The 20,209-nt window shown below is 40.2% G+C and overlaps 1 protein-coding gene across 2 annotated transcripts in view; it reads right to left on the minus strand.

Moving 5' to 3' along the window:
- Positions 1 to 20,209, minus strand: part of adgrb2 (adhesion G protein-coupled receptor B2) — a 211,633-nt gene that overhangs the window by 78,393 nt on the left and 113,031 nt on the right. For both annotated transcript variants that reach the window (XM_084738328.1, XM_084738327.1), the window contains exon 16: positions 183 to 309. In XM_084738328.1, coding sequence (XP_084594454.1) covers positions 183 to 309 — 127 coding nt within the window. The remainder of the gene's footprint in view (positions 1 to 182; positions 310 to 20,209) is intronic.

Here is a 20,209-nt window from a genome sequence, read left to right on the forward strand (position 1 = left end):
TTCATATCTCTAGAAAGACAATAATAATAATGTTGTAGTTTACAGTGAAATCCCACTGACAAGGATGTCACTTAAATTCATACTACATTACTCATCAGCTCACTGACCTGGCCCCTGGTTGTAGTTGCCTTGTTAGCCCCCAAGTCCCACAAAGTACATCAGGCTGTGCATTAGTGACTCACCGGGTCTTTAGCTTGCTGCGCTAACACGGCGTAGGTGGATATCCTGCTGCACAGGCATTTGGTGTGGACAGTAGTTGACGCGAGCGTTTGGCAGCCTTCTGTGCCCCAGTTTTCTGCGCCAGCTTCCCTGGAGGTGGGGAGAAACACAGGGGACATAAGCAGTGACTGTGAGACAAACAGATGAAAAAACACGTGACTAAACACATCTATAGGAGGGTCCAACTCAAAGGAGGGGAGGTGAAAGACGGACAGAAAGTTTCAGACATCAACTTTCTTTGCCAACAAGTTCACCAAGTTCATTCTTTCACTCTATATACTCTTAGAAATAAAGGTTCCAAAAAGGTTCTCTCTGAAGGACTGAGGTTCTACCCAGAACCATTTGCTTCTGAAAAACCCTTTTCATTCAAAAAAAAAAGTTCTTCAAGGATATTAAGGATTATTATTAATGATTATTATTATTTTTATTATTATTATTATTAAGGAAATCCTTGAAGAGCTCTTTTGTCAAAGGTTTGTTAAGGTTTCTTTGTACCACAATGCAAAAGGGTTCTTCACAGAGCCCCTCAAGGGTTCTTTGTAAGATGATGGGCTCTACTAAGGACACTTTTCATCTAAAGAACCCTTTTACTCTTTTGTCAAGGGTTCAATCAAGGGTTCTTTGGACTATCATATAAGAAGGTTTTAATTAGAACCCCTTGTGTGAGTTCTTGTTGGCACCATTAGAAGATGGAGAGGTTCTGGATACAATTCCCAGATCATTGCAGCATAGAAGTGTTCTCTGCAGAACCTCTCATAGGGCGTTCTGGGGAAGGGTTTTCACAAATGGATCTAGGTGTAACTCCTTATGCTGGGTTCTAAGTAGGTCCAATGGTCCCTAATGAGGTTCAACCAGTGACCAAAGGGTTCTCCTATGGGGACAAGCCGAAGAGATCTTTATGGTTCTAGTTAGCACCTTTATTTCTAAGAGCGTAGCTTTAATGTGCAGTGATCAACACCCATGCAAGCTGACAGGCTCTTTTACCCTGCTGGCATTAGAAGCCAATGTCACCCCACTTGTTCTCAAGTCCGTGTTTAGCACCCTAAATGCACGTCTTTGTTCTTTCTTTTCTTCTTTGTGTTCCATCTCTCTTTTCTTGGAAGAATACCCTAAGAAACCTGAGGCCGCGAGGACAAAAAACGGTTGCATCAGCCAACAGTTAACAAAGACTAGTGCAGCTTAAACGGTGGATGGGGATTATTCAGCACTAAACGGTCAATTGCTTTGACACGCAACAAGTTACTTGGAACGAGAGTACCCAGAATCTCATAAAATAGAACCTTGTATGCTTTATTGCCCTACATCTTACTCCACTTCCCTTTATTTGCCCACCTCCCTTCCCCGTCCCTCTAAATGCCCTCAATAGTAGGATGAGTGCGGAGGTCGATCAATAAGATTCTAACTGAACTAATTACTCTGACAGCTCACACTACACATTAACCTCATGTTTAACCCTGGATATTCTTCTATTCCAGCCACCAGAGACAGGTAGAAACATTATAGGAGATGTGAGAGCAGCTACAGAGATGTTCTGTCGGGGTCAAGAAAGCTGACTTCATGACTGATGGGTAAAGAGGCAGCAGGAAAACATGTTTTTTTCAATCAACTTCTCAGAATGAGTAATGAGATCCAACATGAACACACACACGAGGGATTTCTCTATGGTTCTTCTCACTGGTTTGAAATAGGTGAGGCACCCTTTAGGAAAAGGAGACCGTACTGCTATGCACCAATCAGGATTTAGCAACATTTTAATGAGAATCGAATGGCATTTCTGAGCCATTTGGTCACAGTTTAAATCTGATCAAACCACCCTCACACTGTCCTGATGAAGCAGATTCACTGAGTTTTGAGTGTAAACACTTAAAGGGAGACTTCAGCACTTTTCATGTGGATGTCCAATCAATGTTAAAGGTAATTGCAGTCAAGTGAAGCAATAAATTCCTCAGTGTGAGCAATATTGAACAGAGTTCTTTTGCTGCAAAATCTCTTGTACTACAGGCTTTGATTTCTAGTCCCTGTCTGTGGGTAGTTTGCAGGTGCTTTACTCTCTCCGTGATGCATGGTTTTACAGCTCTGAGTGGAGCTTATATGATAAATATCTTACAAAAATAAAACTTTTTTATGTAGAGCAAGTAGTCTGTTCATCAGGATGTACAGGTAGCACAGAAGCACATCAACATGAAAGACACTAGTTTGATTTCATGCAGGGAAGCCTTCAGCTTCAGTGAATGGAAGCAACAGAGGAATCAAATCACCTTTGCTGCATAACTACATTAGCTGCTGGTTTCGTGGAAAGACTGGGGTCTAGGGGATGTAACCTTAAAATTCTGCACCAGAAATTCTCTCCTTTGAGAAAAATCTTTGCTTTAAGGCGATGACAAAGAATTTGGTGTGTTAAAGGAGGCACATAGGCTGCAATTACTCATGCCAGCAAACGGCTGGCAATAACTGACATTCTCATTGATGTTGGGGACCGGAAATTTTACAACAAAAAAGTATCTTGTCAATCTTTTTCATCAAAGGAACACAGATCATATTTCATAAATTCATCCCTTCCGATAAAAAAAAAAATTGCAGAGCAGAAAAGATGAAATGAAATCATACTGCAGACAGCACGGTGTGAACAGTTCTTTCACCATTAATGCCTTAGTGGAGAACATAATTACCTCCTCTCGAGCTAATAGCAATGAGCACCCTCAGCGGCGGATGGAGAGAAAATTTAATAAAGTATTGCCTATATAAGGGCCTCAGCATATTAGGATTTACATAAGATTTGCAATCGTCAAATCATTCTATATACTGAAAATATATGAGCTTCGACTGGCAATATTGTGTATCTGGGCAACATTTACATCTCGAGGGAAGGCTTTGGTGACAGATTCACTTTATGAGAAGTGATAAGCTGCCGTGTTGCTTGTTGTATTTATGGTATCTTTTAGAAGATTTTGGATGTTAGCCTGCCTCTGGAGAAATAACAGACGGATAGTTTAACATCTAACAGAAAGGAATTCCACAATACCCTTCTTCTATGGATAACCTAAATATAATAAAAACGGCCTGAGCTGTCATATTGTTGTGGTCCTCACTGCCCTAACTGAGACGCATCCTATGTGAACCTGTAATGGATAGACCTAACAAATAAAAATATCAGAATATAAGGTATTTTTCAATATTATTATTGCATCACAAAGCACACACCCAGCACCTACAAGAATATGTCTGATTTTCTCTTGCTTCATTCTTTTTTTTCTGACTGTATCTCCATCTTTCAATTACCATCACTTCCTGCTCTATAGTGTACGCTGTTCGTACAATACTGTTCTAACTTTACCTAGTACCAACTGACCATTCCTAAGTCCCACCCATTTTTACCCTGTGCTCCAATGAAAGTTGAGCAATTGGTACCTCGGCCGTCTTTCTCCTTTCCTGTGTTGTGCGCTAGAATATGCTATGTGCCAGGCTCATCTATGTTGTAAAGAAAACAAAGTATTGAAAATGGTTAGAAAATGTTGCTGGGGGACCTAAAAAAATGACATAGTCACATCTTAAGTTAGCTAATGTTCTATATTCTACAGCAATCCTTACAGCAAATGTTAAACAGATTTATTATCACAAATAATCAAATGTCAAGTGATGTGTTTGAGCATAAACTGAATGAGCCAACATGCTGCGTTGTTTCTGCATGTAAGATGCAAAATGTAAAAAACAATAAAGAAGTCATATTTCTTCTGCTGTCGATCAAATAAAGCGAACAAACGGTTAAAGTACACGAACCACCCATAAATGACAACGTGTTAACTGCGGCACAGTACAACACATCACTCAAGACGAAGTATACGTCTGCTGTGACAGGCCACTCAAATATGATCAGTGTGACACTAAATGACAAGAATGTATCAACATTAATTCTCAAATGTATATCTGCACATGAAGGAAAGCACACACAGACACACACACACACACACACACACCGCGACACTCAATTCATAATGTCAGTAATGAGATGTGAGTACAATTCCCTGATGATCATCATCTGCACAGTGACACTTCAAAGACTGAGGATCGGAAAACGAGTCACAGCAGTGAAGCCTAGAGACAGCTTGACAGGTAGCAACATGGCGCGCAGGCGGCTTTGTGTGTTTCTGTGTGTGTGCTGGAGATGGAGAGAACTGGGGGAAACACAACAAAAGAAGCGAGCGAATGAGGCTATATGTGCATGTGTTACCTTTTACGAGGAAATCCCTCAAAATGTGTACACTTTCAGGGTTCCTATACCTTTTCCAAAGTCAAATTCAAGCATTTTTTGACCCTTTCCAAAGTGCATTTTCAAGCTTTTGCAGCACCTTACAGCAGTGGTAAATTACATATTACTATATGTTATCCTCAAACTATTTTTCGCCTCATCATGGCATAAAATTAGATGTTACTGTGCTATAAACAACCAAAATTGGTTTTGTGATAGAGGGGTGACAAATTGACCCTTCCTAACTCCTGCCCCTTTTTGCCCTGTGATCCAGTAAGAACTGAACAAACTACGTGCTTTCTCTCATTCCTTTAAAAGCAACACACAGTCATAACTTAAGTTAGCTAATGTTAGCAAAAAACTGGCTAACCAGCTGGCTACTATTAGCAAAACGCTAGCTAACTAGCTAGCTAATGATTGATATAGATTACCTAGCTAGTCAGTTACCATTTTGCTAATATTCGCTAACTTAAGATGGGAGTATATCCGGCTTTTACAGGTCCAGCAACATCTTTAACCATCTTTAAAATTTGGTTTTCTTTTCAAAATAAATGAGCCTATAACATAGGCTGAACCTATGTTTCATTTTCAAGCCAGTGCTCGTTAAAAAGGTGCTACTGCCTCATAGTCTCCCATAATGAGAACAAAGAACAAAAACAATCCCGAGAGACGAAAAGTCGGCCAATGATAATTCATCTCTCACTGGCTTGCATTCTTAAGTTTTAGCCAGTTTAGCTTAGCTTTTATCCCAGCTCTCTTCCTGGGACGATGGTGGGCCGGCTAGTCTTGCTGGGTGACTGTCTCAATGTCCAATGTTAACAAGTGTATTTCTGTCATCTATCCTGGGCATATATGTTTCATATTTCATCACCCAACCAATGGTGTGTAAGCTAGCTTCAGCCTCAGTCTTATAGTATTAATGTTTTATCATGTACGCAACTGCAAAGTAATGTTACATGTTTAACATACTTTCACAGGGTTATCGTTTTAACATATGTCAGATGGAAACATTAAAAAGTCAGCTGAAGATGAACTTCTCAGCTAACTCAAGGAGTTTACACATTAATCTTAGCTTACATTAGCCAACTACACTTATGAAAACTGCCAGCGAGAGTCATCCTTTTAGCCAACAGAATCAAGGGTCATCAGTAAGAAATGAGAAACTGCTTCCGTTTATTTCTCTGTGGAATCAAAGAACAAATGTTTCAACAATTTCTCCCAATTTTTATGTTAAATTGGTCAGTATTGTATAGAGAAAAGGACTAATATCATGCAACAAGCTTTTTACTTGCTCATGTCTGGTAGAAAATCACACATAACGCACTGCAACAGTAACTAAGGAGGGCGTGGCTTAACAAAGAGTCAATTATGATTTCAAGCAGTTTCAAGCAATTTATACAAAATCCAAGCACTTTTCAAACCTTGAAAACACTACTTTGAATACATTTTTCACGATTTCCAGCACCCATATGACCACTGCAATTTGTGCGGTTGTTTATAGGTTACATTTACATTTCTTATAACAAAAATCCACTGAGCTATAGCGATTCATCTGGCATGACATGCATCCATGAATAGAAAACATGTGACTTCTCTGTGTGAAATCCCCAGAGACGTTGAGCAAAGTATTTACAAATGGCTTTATTCACACAAGTAAAACACAGCCATATGGACTCTGACTACACATGCATTAATGATCGTGCTGATTTATGCATGATTTACAGTATAGTATGGTAGCTGCACACGTGAAAACATGCATGCCATTTATTTCCTCAACTAACTTTGCAACATGGACACACACACACACACATTCACACATCAAGTATTCTAGGCCAGTCTGGCAGCAAAGAGGAAGTTGAGGTAATGAGGAACTGTCTGACAGCTCTCACAGCAGGATGTCACTGAAGATAACACCAACACACATGCACAAATGCACATTATCTGTGACCTCTTTGTTTTGGCTGCTGAATTTAGAGCTTAATGGACTGCTGACCCTCATCTAGTTTAGCTGGATTTGATTGCTGGTATTGATGTCTTTCAACAAAAAAAGCCTGCTTTGACTTTTGTCTGTTTTTTTTTTTTTTTTTTTTTTGCTCACAAACTTGCATCAAAGCCTGATCTCTGTTGCTGCAGACGCACTGAAGCTATGGATACACTCTACTGCTGTGGGCCCTGCTGGGCTCATAGACATATTAGATTATCAGCTGGGCTTAGTTGGTGAGGAAAGATGAAAAGGACATGCCTTTTGTTATACTTTTGTTATAGTGGTTGGATGTGCCTGGAGCTGCTGCTGACTCCTCTTATCATGGAAAACAGGTACCAGATGTACAAACAGGTGTATAGTTGGTTTATAGGCCAGGGATCCCAAATGTATACTGCAAAGATATCAACCTGGCAGTATGCAAACAAATGCTAAGATGTGTAAATATACATAACAACATCCGGTTTGCTAGCATTGTGACAATCAATATATCTGCTGTTTGGTCTTGACTTTGATGAAGAATAAAGTTTTATTTAAAGGATGTTGGAGTTGGCTCCATTTTGTCAGATAATTATCCCTCAATGCACAAGGCGATTACACAGTTTCAACCTCAGCCAAAATCATATATGTCATTCCTACAGAAATGCTAGCAGCTCAGTGAGGCTGTGGCACAGCAGCGCTGTGATCTAAATGCTAATGTCAGTATCCTGTTTCCTTTCACCTGCCCAGGGACTATAGATGGAAATCAGCTGGTAAGCTAAATCAGGTAGAGTACATCTTTTCTCCTTTTTGAAATTAATGTACTGTGTACACAGTCCTTGATATAAATGCAATTTATATTTTGCTAACATGTTAACAATGACAATGTTAATATGCTGATGTTTAGCAGGTGTAAAGTTTGCTATGTCCCATCATCTTAGTTTAGCATGTTATCATGTTAAAATTTGCTTGTAAGTACCAAACAAAAGTAGAGCTCGGGTTGATGGGAATGTTATTAGTTTTACAGGTGTTACAGGTCATTAAACAAAGAATTGTTCAAATTGAACCTTTGATCTGATGGTGCTCTTAGATTGCATTCTTTCAGTTTTTCAAATGGAAACTCCTATAGCACTGATCCTTTCCCCTCCCTCAACCTAGGAGTTTGTATGTAGTAATGTCATCATGCAACTACAAAATGGACTCGCCCTTTAAGGGGGTGACAAAAAAAAATTACAATTAATGCTGTGGGGAACTTGAATGTCTGTACAAAAGTTTATGTCAATCCACCCAATTTGGTGGCAAGAGAGCAGAATTAATGGGACCACCAAAGTCATTGGGACACATCATCCTGCAACTATGAATATATGTCCAAACTTTTGTGCCTTTTTTCTATTGTAGATGTTGTGATGTGATGTTTCAGTATAAATAAATATAAAAGAAAAATTTGAATGGCTTGTATCACTATATAAAAAATCATCACAAAAGGCAGTGGGATTCATCCTTTGGAGACCATGAATGGAATTTCATTGAAATATGTTCAACGGTTGTAAAGATGTGTCAGTTTGAACCAAAATAGTAAACCGGCTAGCCAAGACTACCATCCCTACACCCACAGTGTTTGCAGTGTGGGTGTAGGGATGGCAAAAAAAAAAAAACTGTGCTGTACTTGTAATGAAATCTACAGCTCTTATTGTTTCTCAACACCGAGTGACCACAGCAGTAACATATTACAATGTTTTCCAATTTGTCCCCTAACTGATGGCAGAATGATGTTGCAGCTGTTAAGAAAAATAGGAAAAATACCTCCTGAACAACAGCATAAATTGACCTTTTATGTCTACTGAGAATAAATTGGCGCCAACCCTTGACTGAAAGGGCAGTGCTATGAAAGCCAATTGCACCCTGTTAAGAAACAAAAAAAGGTTAAACATGCTCTGAATTCTTAAAACTGAAGGGTTTGATGTGGGGATTTGATGCGGCTGCATGGAAGTAAAGTCACTGAAAAAGCAGCAAATCCATCTGACTGGTACACAGACATGAACAGTGACGTGTTTCCAATGTCTCAAAGACAAAGATGACATAATGTGGGTAAGGTAAAAGGGCAGAGACATTACGCCTTATTACACAGGAGCTGACATACTGTATGCAGGCAACAATTAGTATCCAGTGACTGCTCAGCATTTAAACCATTTTTACATGAGAAATTGTTGTCCTACATAGCTGTCATTGATGTAATGAGGATTAACATTATCAGCTAATTTTAGCTGCTGGCAAAACATTGTCGAAACTGATTTATGAGATGACTGTAGCCAAAAAATATAGTATGGTAGTAAAACTGCATGCCTGGTGTCCACTGCTCCATTTCTCATTGCTCATTTCTGGCAAAACGAGCCATCAAATTCGTGTCATCAGTGGTCAGAAGCGCAGAAAAGCGAGGCAATTACACAGGAGGAAAAACTAAAAATGTGGAAGGGATAAAGCAAATAGCGATAAATTCAAAGAGATGAAGAAAGCATTGAGGGATGACAAAAGAATTTCACACATAGATGGAAACCAAAAGCATGTAAATCAAAAAGTTGTATCCTCATTACACAGAGAATATTTTCACATCAAATTGCTATAAAGTCTTTAGAAGACAGCAGGGACAGGTTTTAGTATGTTGCGCATGGTATTGTGAAGCCATTGAGCAAATTGTCACGGATACTGTACAACCTGAAGTTTAAATGTGCTTTTTTTGGAGAAGAGAACAGAGCGAGAGATGGTGATGCATGCTCCGAACACAGAGCTAATGAGTCATAGACAGGAGGACTAGTGGGAGCAAGAGGGCTTGTTGAAATAGAGAGGGATTTTAAGGCTGATGGAGGTTAAGTGGCCTCAAGTGGTCGCACGGATAGCAACGGGTTAACAGTCGTCACTGTTCGTCGGCATGAATGACGCTGTGGGGGGACAAGAACAACCCGCGTGTTCGATCAGTATGTGCACATTTATTGTCATGTTTTTATACCCCGGTTCTTTTTTCCAGTTTTTAGTCATTGCACTGTGATCCATCTCTGTCTGAAGCAGACTTGTTGTCATTGCCCTTCTCATTAGTACATGTTGCCTGGTGACTGCATGGACCGCCTTTTTGACATGTCATGGTAAACGCACAGGTGTAAATAATCTAATTAATGATGGTTGAATTCCATTTACAGTAGCTGTTTGCTTCAGTTGCAGGATCCTGGTATTGTGTATGCTGCCCCATTGTTACACTTACTGGGATGCTTATAAAGAACGGACTGATCGTTAATACTATTAATTACATGGCTTTGTCAAATACTCAATTCTGATTGGTCAATTACAGCATTCTATGGTCTGTTTTTTTCTGTACGGCAGGCTGCTGCTATGTAGAACAGACTGTTGTTATGAAGACTGTTGCAGTTCTGATCATAGACTCTTTTAGAAACAATTAAATCACTGTTAAATCGATAAAATTATTTAAAACAAGATTTTGTGTCAAATTGTCGATGCTCTTTGGTAAATAACCACAAGCAGGATAATGTACAGTGAGCAGGTCAGTGAGTCATGGCTGTTTGGTTTTTGTAATAATTACACTCCAACGGGAGCAGCTGCCGCTGTAAGATCTTTTTGAGAAATTATTCATTACAAAAGTACCTCAACTTGTTATTTCAAATTCAGTCAGTTTAAGGCAGCCGGGACACCAAGTATTTCAAGTTCAAAGAAATAGTTTATTTTTACCTTGAAGGTTAATACTGACAGATTCACATTCACTAAAATCTCTGTACTGAAATGCATTGAATTAAAAAAAACAAAAAACATTTTATGATTATTTTCCTGTAATTTAGAGGAGAACACAAGGGACAGGTCATCCTGGCAGCCCAGCTGTCTGTTACCATGTCAGATTCAACATCATGAGTTTTAAAGGGTCACGGGTGAGAGTTTGTGTCAGTGGGTTACTCTGGTCTTTTTGATGAGGCCAGCTGCAATCAGGAAAAATAAAAAAACAAACCTGTTCTTTTGACATGAGGTTTTGGTCCTGAGGACACGGATCGAAGTTGCAGTGTCCTGCAACTGTCCCAAATTCTAATTTCAGCTCTCCCAGACTACATAATAAATATAGCTTAATAACTTTGTTTTAGTAACTCATATCAATTTATTGATTAATTCTGGTCCGCCAGGGAAGTTCTGCTAGTTGTTCCCTGCACTTGTATTTAAATAAAACACTGAAGTCACCCTAGGAGCTTGGCCACAACCAGTTTTCATTAATCTTTTAGACAATGGTTAAATTACTCTTCCTAACTTCTTGATCAATAAATGCATCACTGCAAACTGCACTGCAAATACAAACCTGTTTCTGAATGGTATGTGGCGATGTAAATTTACATATTTGAACATGTCTCAGTAAAAACTTTTTATTTAAACACCTTGACAGTGTCTAAGCATGCATGTAACTTGGTGTAGAGCTTGTGGCGATGCCACCTCAAATCTTTCGACACCAAACTATTAAAATGATAATCTTTATATTCCATGATGCAAAATGAAATAATTTCATTTGTAATGACAGGCTTCTTAACTGTCCTTGAATTGTCCCTGGCCGTATCTTTATGTGGCTGGTATTTTTATTGGGACATCTTTAATTTCGAGCGCTGCCTGGTGGACCGCGGCCTCCTGTTAGAGGGGAGTGACTCAAAAAGTTTATTATACTACACTACCTGAAGTTCCATATTGTTAAATGTGTAACAAACAAGATAAATCATTATCATCATAAAAGTACTTTTTTAATTAAAACTTAAAAAAATCTTACATGTTATTCTGAATGTAAGTAATTAACTTATAACTCGTCAATTTCCTTATATATGTGTGTGTGTGTGTGTGAACATACTATATGCAGTTGCCTCTTTGTGAGGGCAGGAGTTCAGTTTTATGATTGAAGCCACAGAAAGAAATGGAAAAAAGAAAGGAGGTGTGGAAGAGGACATCTATTCCAGCTGATGGAATCTATTCCGGTAGACATTACATCCCCGACCGCCGGGGAGCCAGAATACACATTCACCAGAGGCAGCGCGTATTGGCCTTTTACTCTCAATACCGCCAGAAAGCACTGAAGCAAATCTTCACATGACACAAATCATCTGTACTTACTCAACCTTTCATAGCGCCTATTATGCAGGACTGACCAGCACACATTCACTTCACACTATTCACCCCAGTGTTGGCCCGTGTTTGCATTACAGTGTATGTGTGTTTGCATGCATAAATGTATTCGACCCAGATATTAACTCTGTAGGAACTAAGCTTTGCTCTCTTCCACTGACTGATGTAAAGACGGGTCTTATAACCGCAAGAACATGGCTGTGAGATTATCTGCAGCTTGCTGTGATGTTTAAGTGCCTGACCGTACAGCTTACGTTTCTAAATGTTATCTCTGTCATGGTAACTTAAGCATTAAATATTCATTCATGTGAGAGGAATGATTAGAAAAACAGGACACAAGTTGTTTGCAACAGTGATTCTCGATCTAGGGGTTGTGACCCCCAAGGGAGTTGTAAGATAATTTCTGGGGGTCACTAGATGATTGTGGAGAAAATCATAAAATTAAACATCGCAGAATAAGAGCCGTAAATAAAGACATTCAATATAAGGTTAAAGCACCAGAAAATAGGCAAAATACAGCTCACTTCAAGAAATGCACATTTTCTGACGTTTTATGAACCAAACAACTAATAAATTAATTGAGGAACTGAACAGATTAATTGATAATGAAAGCGGTCTTTAGTTGTTTCAGTGTCTTGGGCAGACTTAGGGTGGGGATAGAGGTCGTGATCTCCAGTCTGATTATTCAGAGGTCGAGATCCACTGGTTTACAACACTGTTCCTCCAGTGCAGATTTATTGATTTCGATTGCACTTGCTTTTGAATGGAAACTGGAACAGGCCTTAAATAAAGATGAGCGTACTGTCCTTGCTTAATCCTACTTGTCTTTCTTGTGGCTCATGTCATGTGAGGTTGTCACACAAAACCCGACATCCCGCTTCTTCCCGCGAATCTCGTGCGAGGAGCATGCTTTGTCATTGACCTCCAATGCCCCAATCTGCTCTCTGGCATGGACACGGGCTAATTTATAAGCTTCTTTACCAGGATTATCTTTCTTCCTGGTGTGCGAGCTAGTCAGCGAACAGGAAAAGCAGAGATACAGGTTTTGGATTCCAGCCGTAAATGGCCCTGCTGCCCCGACTGCCGGCACTCTGTGTTAAACATGACTCTGAAGAAAGTGGCTCCTGCAGAAAATGGATTATTAATCCTGTATGAAAGAGGGATTCTTTTGCAACCCATTTTCAAATGTTACATCTAACAGAAAATGTACAGAGGCTCTCTAAAAACTGGACTTCTTCTGAGCATCTTGCCAGACACTCAAAGACTATTAAGGCCCAAGGGACAGCTCATAGAGTCTCATAAAGCACTAACACACTGCCCTCTCAACCTACTTCCAGCACCATAAGAGTAAAGAGGATAATGCGCGAGTCAACAAGATAAGCATAAGGCAAATACTGCACTTGACTTAAGGCTACATATTTGCAGTGCAAAGATCTGAACACAACAGCCACAAAATGACCTAGAAAAGATTTTGAGAGGGTATAGATGTTACTTACCCAGTGGCTCTCAAACAAGCAGTGATGAGGCAACGTATTCCAACTGACAGCAGACAGCAAGTCTTCTTTTTCGCAGCTTCTAATCTAAACTTCAAACACTAATCACTACAAATGCCTAACATCTTCGGCTGTACCCAAGGGAAATGTCATCAGTTCTAAAGGCTATCCCCTGGCCGTACAGTGAGATACAGTCCTCCACTCCACTCCACTCCACACCCACAGATCACATGATGACACAATCAATAAGTATAATGTATAAAAAAAAAGACTGACCTCAGAACAGACAATCCTATCCTGATTTACATGACTTCATCACCCAAACTAAAAAGCAGCCCACACTCATCCATTAGGTCCAGCAGCAGAAAGCAGCCATGTCTACAGATCAGACTTGTATACACGGCTACTTAGAACTGATCTCAACATGCAACAGCTACTCAAAGCCATCGAAAGTACCCTGAAGCTGACTGTCCACAACAAGCACCAGAGCATGATGCCTTGAGAATCAAAGCTGCCATGTTGATGCGCTCTCTAAGGACTGTTGTGATAGCAGGGGAAATGAGCTGCGAGCCTGTCCACGTCCGTGACGCCCAATGGAGGCAGAGCCCGCATTAAGCCCCACTGGCCGACTCCCTCTTGCCGCGCTGACTCGCTGTTTGACACAGTCTTGATCCCTTCTGCTCTGTCAGATGGAAAAGTGGAGCAAGCCCTATCAGCCCTACACCCCCCCCCCCCCCCCCCCCCCCCCCCTCCTGGTGGCTACACTGTTAAGTGCGTTAGTGTCTGTGTGTGTGTATTGCTGACGATGGGGAGGGATGAGGGAATATGCACGAGTGGAGATCATGTAAAGTGGTAAATTAATGCAAGGCATTTCAATCTCAGATGGGGTGAAAGAAAAGCCAAGCGACATTTTTAAATTTCTTTTTCCACCACTTTACGACCACATCTGTTGGGACTCTCAGTGAAGTTCAGAAACTGCCTTGAAACAAGCATAGAAAAAGGCACATCCCTTTTGTAATATAACTTTGATAGACAGTGTATGAGCTCCAACATGATGTAACATGTTAACCTATTATTTTGTACAGATCTGAGCATATGGTGGGCTATATTAAGTCTTTATGCTGTCTCCTCATGGATAACACTGATTATATGGCATCATATTCATTGTATTATCCATCAGATTTTCTATACCCACTTGTTCAGGGTCAAAGTGAGCTCATGTATCTACATACCAGAATGCATTGGGCCTGCGATAGGTGGAGTAAACAACAGACAACATCTATTACAGGGCTATTTATAAGAGAGTGAATTAGAAGAAGAAGAAATTAAAACTACAAAACAGCTGGTAATATACAGTGCAGACATTAATAAAACCATCAAGACATTTTACTTTAAATGCATGCCCTGTTTAAAGGGCCAATTTTACACATCAAAGTGTGTTTACAAGTTTTTGGTAGCATTAAAGGATTTGTGAAAAAACCTATCAGAAGACATTTGCGCCTCCAGACGGAGCTGCGTATAATCTAATAATTTCCCCAAGTGATGTCACTTCTGTCAGTCACAGTTGAGGCTAAGGACTACAAGTTTGAAAATGAAACAAAAAAGCTAGCAGCTCGAGGCTACATTAATTTCAGACCAAACTGTCGGTGGTCAAATTAACTACACAAACATATTGTGACACTACAGGTACCTGACATTAAACTACATAAACTCATCATCAAACTACATGAACCCATCACTTAACTACACCTGACAGTGTTAAGGAAGTGCAATGCTAAATCAAAGCAGTGTTCTCAATGTGAGGCATCTTAAAACAAGGTACATATTTTAAAGTGAAGTATAAAGTACCCCCGAGGGATACAATTCACTGAATCGTAATGTATTTTATTCTCTTCATTCATTTATATGCTTGTTTGTTGCACAGCAGAGTAATAGATGGCATATAAAGAGCCATAATACTGCCAATAGAAGAATTTAAAAAAGTGTCATACATTTAGGTAAGGTCAGAACATGCTGCTATGCCTTTTTGTAAAAATAAATGTGATTACATTTTGGCCAGATTTGTGTCCAGCTAGTTTTTGGCAGACTGCAGAATATGCCTTTGACTTTTTTTTTTTTTTTAAACTTCATTTGAGGTTGAGACCTGCTAGTGCCAAAAGCTGATAGCGGTGCCAGATCAGTCTGAGCCCAAAGCAAGCCTCAATCTACCGTGTCAGATTGAGGATGTTAGAGCGACTTGTGCTGCACACCAAGCCATTATTACTCTATGGCAGTGATGGGCGGTGGGGGTAGGGTGGGGTGCCTAGGTCTTTAACCACTGATCCCCGATCAAGCTGAAGACCACTGGGGATTAGAAATGGGATTAAGTGACCCTCCACCCTTCACAAGCTTACTGCCATCCGTCCATCTAAAGTGTATATTACATTTATCTCTAACTACTGGGTCAGATTTTTTAAGCACGCTTTAAAATGAGATTGCTCAGTTGCCCGTCTGTAATGCATAGCTATCTGAGCTTTTTCATTTGTATGATAGCGTGTTGCTTTTATGCTTACTGGAAATGAAATGTGAAATGTATGAGTGATGCATAAATACATTTTTGAGTGGTGCAATGTTTATTCTACAGACGCCAGCAAAAAGGCAGTTTGTTCTGATTGAAAAAGCAGCAGCTCTAGAATCAGTATACACTCTGAAAAATAAAGCTGCTAACTAGAGCCATAAAGAGTTATTTGGCTTGTCCTTTGGTTTCCAAGGAAAACTCACATTTTTTTTTTGGTTCCAGCTGGGAACCAACTTTAAAGACTCAGAACCAATTTATCATTGGTGGAAATGCTCAGAATTGTTCAAAATTAGGTGCATAAACAGGAACGGTGCAGGTTCAATGTCAGTGGAAAAGACGGATATGAGGATTTCAACAATCCTTGAAGAACTTTTTCTTCCAAAAGGGGTTCATAGGATGAAAAGTGCTCTCGATGGAATGCTTAATTTTACAAAAACCACCTGACAAACTCATTCTTCATAAAAATGTTCTTCAGAAGTAATTGCTTCCGGGTAGAACCTCAGTCTGTCAAGAAGCACCCTTTTGGAACTCTTTTTCTAAGAGTCTAGTACATCTTGGAGTGCCACATATATAATCTAACACACATGCAGCAATCTATAATGCACCAGACATAAGACATAAGTGCTTCACTGTACAGCGGATGCATGTATGTCAGCGCTGGTTCAGACAGATATCCCACACTGACGCAGAGTGAGGGTCACAGCACAGAGACGCCAGAGGCAAGGTCAGCAAAGATAGAGCGAAGAGAAGCTGAACACCCATCATCATTTCTCATTGAAGAGAGAGAGAAAGCACAGAGTGGAGTCAGTGAGAGACAGCAGAGAAATGAAAGAGAGAGGGACTAATAGAAAAAAATCCAGGTAGACAAAAGTGACAACATAAAGACTTTGCTCTCTGCGCCCTGCATGCCTCAAAACATTGTCAGAAAATGTGTACATTTTCACTCCTAATAGCTTCGCTTCCACTGAACTGAGCTACCAGTTTCGAACCCTGTAAAACTTTTATGAGAGCTAAAGATAACGGTATCTATTCGAGCCGGCAAGGCAAACGAATGAGAGCAGGTTGAGGAGACAGGCACACGGGGGGAAGACAGGGAGGGATGGCGAGTGCGGCGATTTGGGTGGGCAGATGGTGCCGACATATGGGCCTGTTAGGGGTAAAATAAATAAATAAACACTCACACATAAATACTGAGATGAACTGTGAGTGCCACAAACTGTTGGCCAACTTAGCCAGCTGAGAGAGAGCGCAAATGGGAGAGAGCTACCGCTGAAATTGCTTGCAGATTTCTAAATAGACCACCGCTGCTGAAAAACATGCGCACAGACAACTGCAATGGGGATGACAGTAGGCTTAAGCGATTTGAGCCTTTGTGTGATCTCTAATCTCCAAGTAAGTGCGCATTATAACAATTAAGGGAGAAAGTTACACATATAGTGTTTAATTTGTTTCTTGGATGTAGGTGCATCTGTGAGCACTAAATATGTTCTCTGTATACATCATCATATTGGCAAAGTTATTTTTTCTGTCTCAGAGCTAAACTTCTTTTCTCCTGCTGTCTGGTTCAGCTGCTGCCGTGTTTGCCTTCCCTCCGCATCGCTATCTATACATCCTCCACCTCTTGTCTGCCTCCTGCTCAACCTCAAAGCCTGTGGCTCAGTAAGAGAGACAGCCAGGTTGAGAGAGGTGATATCCTCCAGCAAACAAGCGGCTGCTTTGTACAACATGTTCTCTGCCCATATCAACAGTACGCTGGCCGCCCATCTTCAGTCGAGATCTGCTGCCCAGCACCGACGAATGGAGGAGGATTGAAATACCAGAACTGTACAGACAGTGTGTATAGAGATGCGACTTTGATATAGGTGTCCTTCTCTGTCCTTGTATGTGTGTATATACAAATACACAACCTGATCTAATATGGATGAACTACAAACCTCACTTCCAAAAAAGTTGGGATGCTGTGTGAAACATAAATGATAACATAATGCAATGATAAGCAAATGCTTCTCTGGTATTACATTAAATTGAATACAGCGCAAAGACAAAAATGTTCAAACTGATTAATTTGACTGTAAATTCAGACACTGACATTCAACAAAGTTGGCAGTGGGGTTATGTTTACGGCTTTGATATATCACCTTATGCTTTAACAACACTCGGTGAGCGTTTGGGAACTGAAGACACAAATAGTTGAAGTTATGAAAGCAAAATTCTTTCCCCTTCTTGATATACGACTTCAGGAGCTCAACAGTCCAAGGTCTCTGTTGTTGTATTTTGTGGTTCAAAATGCTTCACATATTTTCAGTGGGTGACAGGTTTGGACAGGTCAGTCTAGTACCCGAACTCTTTTACTCTGAAGCCACACTGTTACATACAGAATGTGTCTTGGCTTTGTATTACTTCAAATAAACAGGGACGTCCCTGACAAAATCATTGGGCCTCATTCAAAAACAGTGCATATGCACAACTTTGTGCTTAAACCATGCATATAAACATTTTACGCACGTCTGAGATTCATCAGTATTGTCTTACCTGAATTACTGTGTGGACAAATTTAGAACTGCTTCACACCAGGCAAACACACAAATGATGACACCCTGGCTGTCTTAAAAAAATGTTTAAACATGGCTTTTAAATAAATGCAGAGTATATTAAAACCACAGTCATTAAAAAAAAGGCATAAATGGAAGTCTTGGAAGCATTTTTATGGCTAATATATCTTGTTTTATTTTCCTTGTTTTTAGGGTTTAATCATAAATATCATTATCTCTTTTTATGTCAAACATTTTGTGTTGCATTTTATCAATGTAATGTGCTCCTTGTTTTCCATGTGTTTCCTTGCATTTCCTCTGGATTGTTGTTATGTCTCTTTTTTCCGCATCAACATTTATGTCAAATGGTTTCTTCAGGGACACAACATGCACTGCTTCAGTTATCGCAACATGAGCAGGGCAGCTGTGTGTCCAGGGTTCAGACTGAATGGGGAGAGAGAGAGCTCACCGCTGGTAGAAAGCCAGAGAAATAAAATGTTATTCCCTGATTATTTCACAGTGGTTAAGATCTAAACACAAGCAAACACCCCTGCACACCACAGCAACCCCTGACAACTTGTATTATAGCAATATCCTCTATACAATCATGTTGGTTTTTAATGCAGTGCTGCCTGAGGGGGTCAAAGGTCACTGGTGTTCAGTGCTGGTTTTCAGCCTCACCCCTTGTGTCTCCTACGCATGTTGTGTCAAGGGTTCCTCTAGTCTCGGACATAACAGTAGTGAACATCACCTCACCAGTTTACATGAGGAATGGTCCAGACATTCTTTTGTTCACCCTCTCGACTTTTTTGAAATGTGTCGCCCACAGTACAAAGAAACAGTAAAGATGATCAGTGTGAACATCACATTTCTCATGTCTGTACTGAATTCAACTGAATACAAGTCGAAAAATATGTGCAAATCATTGCATTCATTTTTTGACTTAACTTTTACCCAGCCTCCAAACTTATTTTGGAACTGGGTTTATAATTCTTGGCTTTTTTTAATTGAAGCACACCAGTTGGCCGGGCTTCACAGCCTCACACCTACTCCTAACAGCATCTGTGCAACCAAATACTTGTAGCATGTTTTGATGACTTCAGGCTGTTTACACTGAGTCGGTTAAGTTTGTGTATTAGCTCAAAATGTAAACAACCCACAGATATCATGAATAGCTCATCCTTGTCAATTTAGGAGAGCTGGGATGGCTGACATAAGTGTCAAAAATAGCTCCTGGCAGGTCAAGACAGCTTCAGTTATTATGACAGGCACATTCTTGTTTTGTTTGCTGATATTTGCTGGCTACTCAATTCTCACATGTCAGCGTGTCACATTATCCAAAGTCCTGGTCAGCGTGTGCATTTGAATGCTTCTAAGCATCTGCCTGTGCTCCCCTGTGTGTGTGTCTGCAAACATATTATCAAGTCCCTGGTAAACACATTTGGATGTTTTCTGCATTCCTCCCAGTTTGACTATGTTTGGTTGGTAGACTTCACCGCCACCTTGCCACTTTATATTCTGTTTGGCTCTCTGCCCTCGTAATGTCTGCAAATTTAATTTGATTGCAGCTGTAATCTGCCGGCTAGTTAATTGACTTTGCCAAGCTTTGTTTCTCCTCCTACCTTGATGGAGAGGGGTAGTTTGATAAGTTACAATGTCTTATCCTCTCCTCGTGAATCTGCGGCCCCATTGTGTGCTTTGGTCACTGGAGAGTACTCTGCTAAAAGTGAGTAAACTAAACTGATCTCGAGGGGGAAGCTGAGCTGACCAGAAGTTTTCTGCCATCCATCTTGTTGTCACAGTAGACAGAGGGACCGACTGTGAGGGCCAAAACAAGACAAATCTGTCTCTTGAAAATGATGTTCATATACAACTAATCTGTAAATAAAAGTAGGAAAAGTGATGCCACTAGACAGAGATTTTAAACAACAAAACAATGAAACAACTGACAAATTATTCTCCATTCAAGGTCCACTTACGCAGTCAGAGAATGCAGATCATGTGATATGATCAAACGCTCAAAGTAGATCTTGAGAGGAGACTTGTTTTGTC

This window comes from Lutjanus erythropterus, chromosome 16, assembly GCF_056507025.1.
Source record: "Lutjanus erythropterus isolate fLutEry1 chromosome 16, fLutEry1.hap2, whole genome shotgun sequence".
Taxonomy (NCBI): Eukaryota; Metazoa; Chordata; class Actinopteri; order Lutjaniformes; family Lutjanidae; genus Lutjanus; species Lutjanus erythropterus.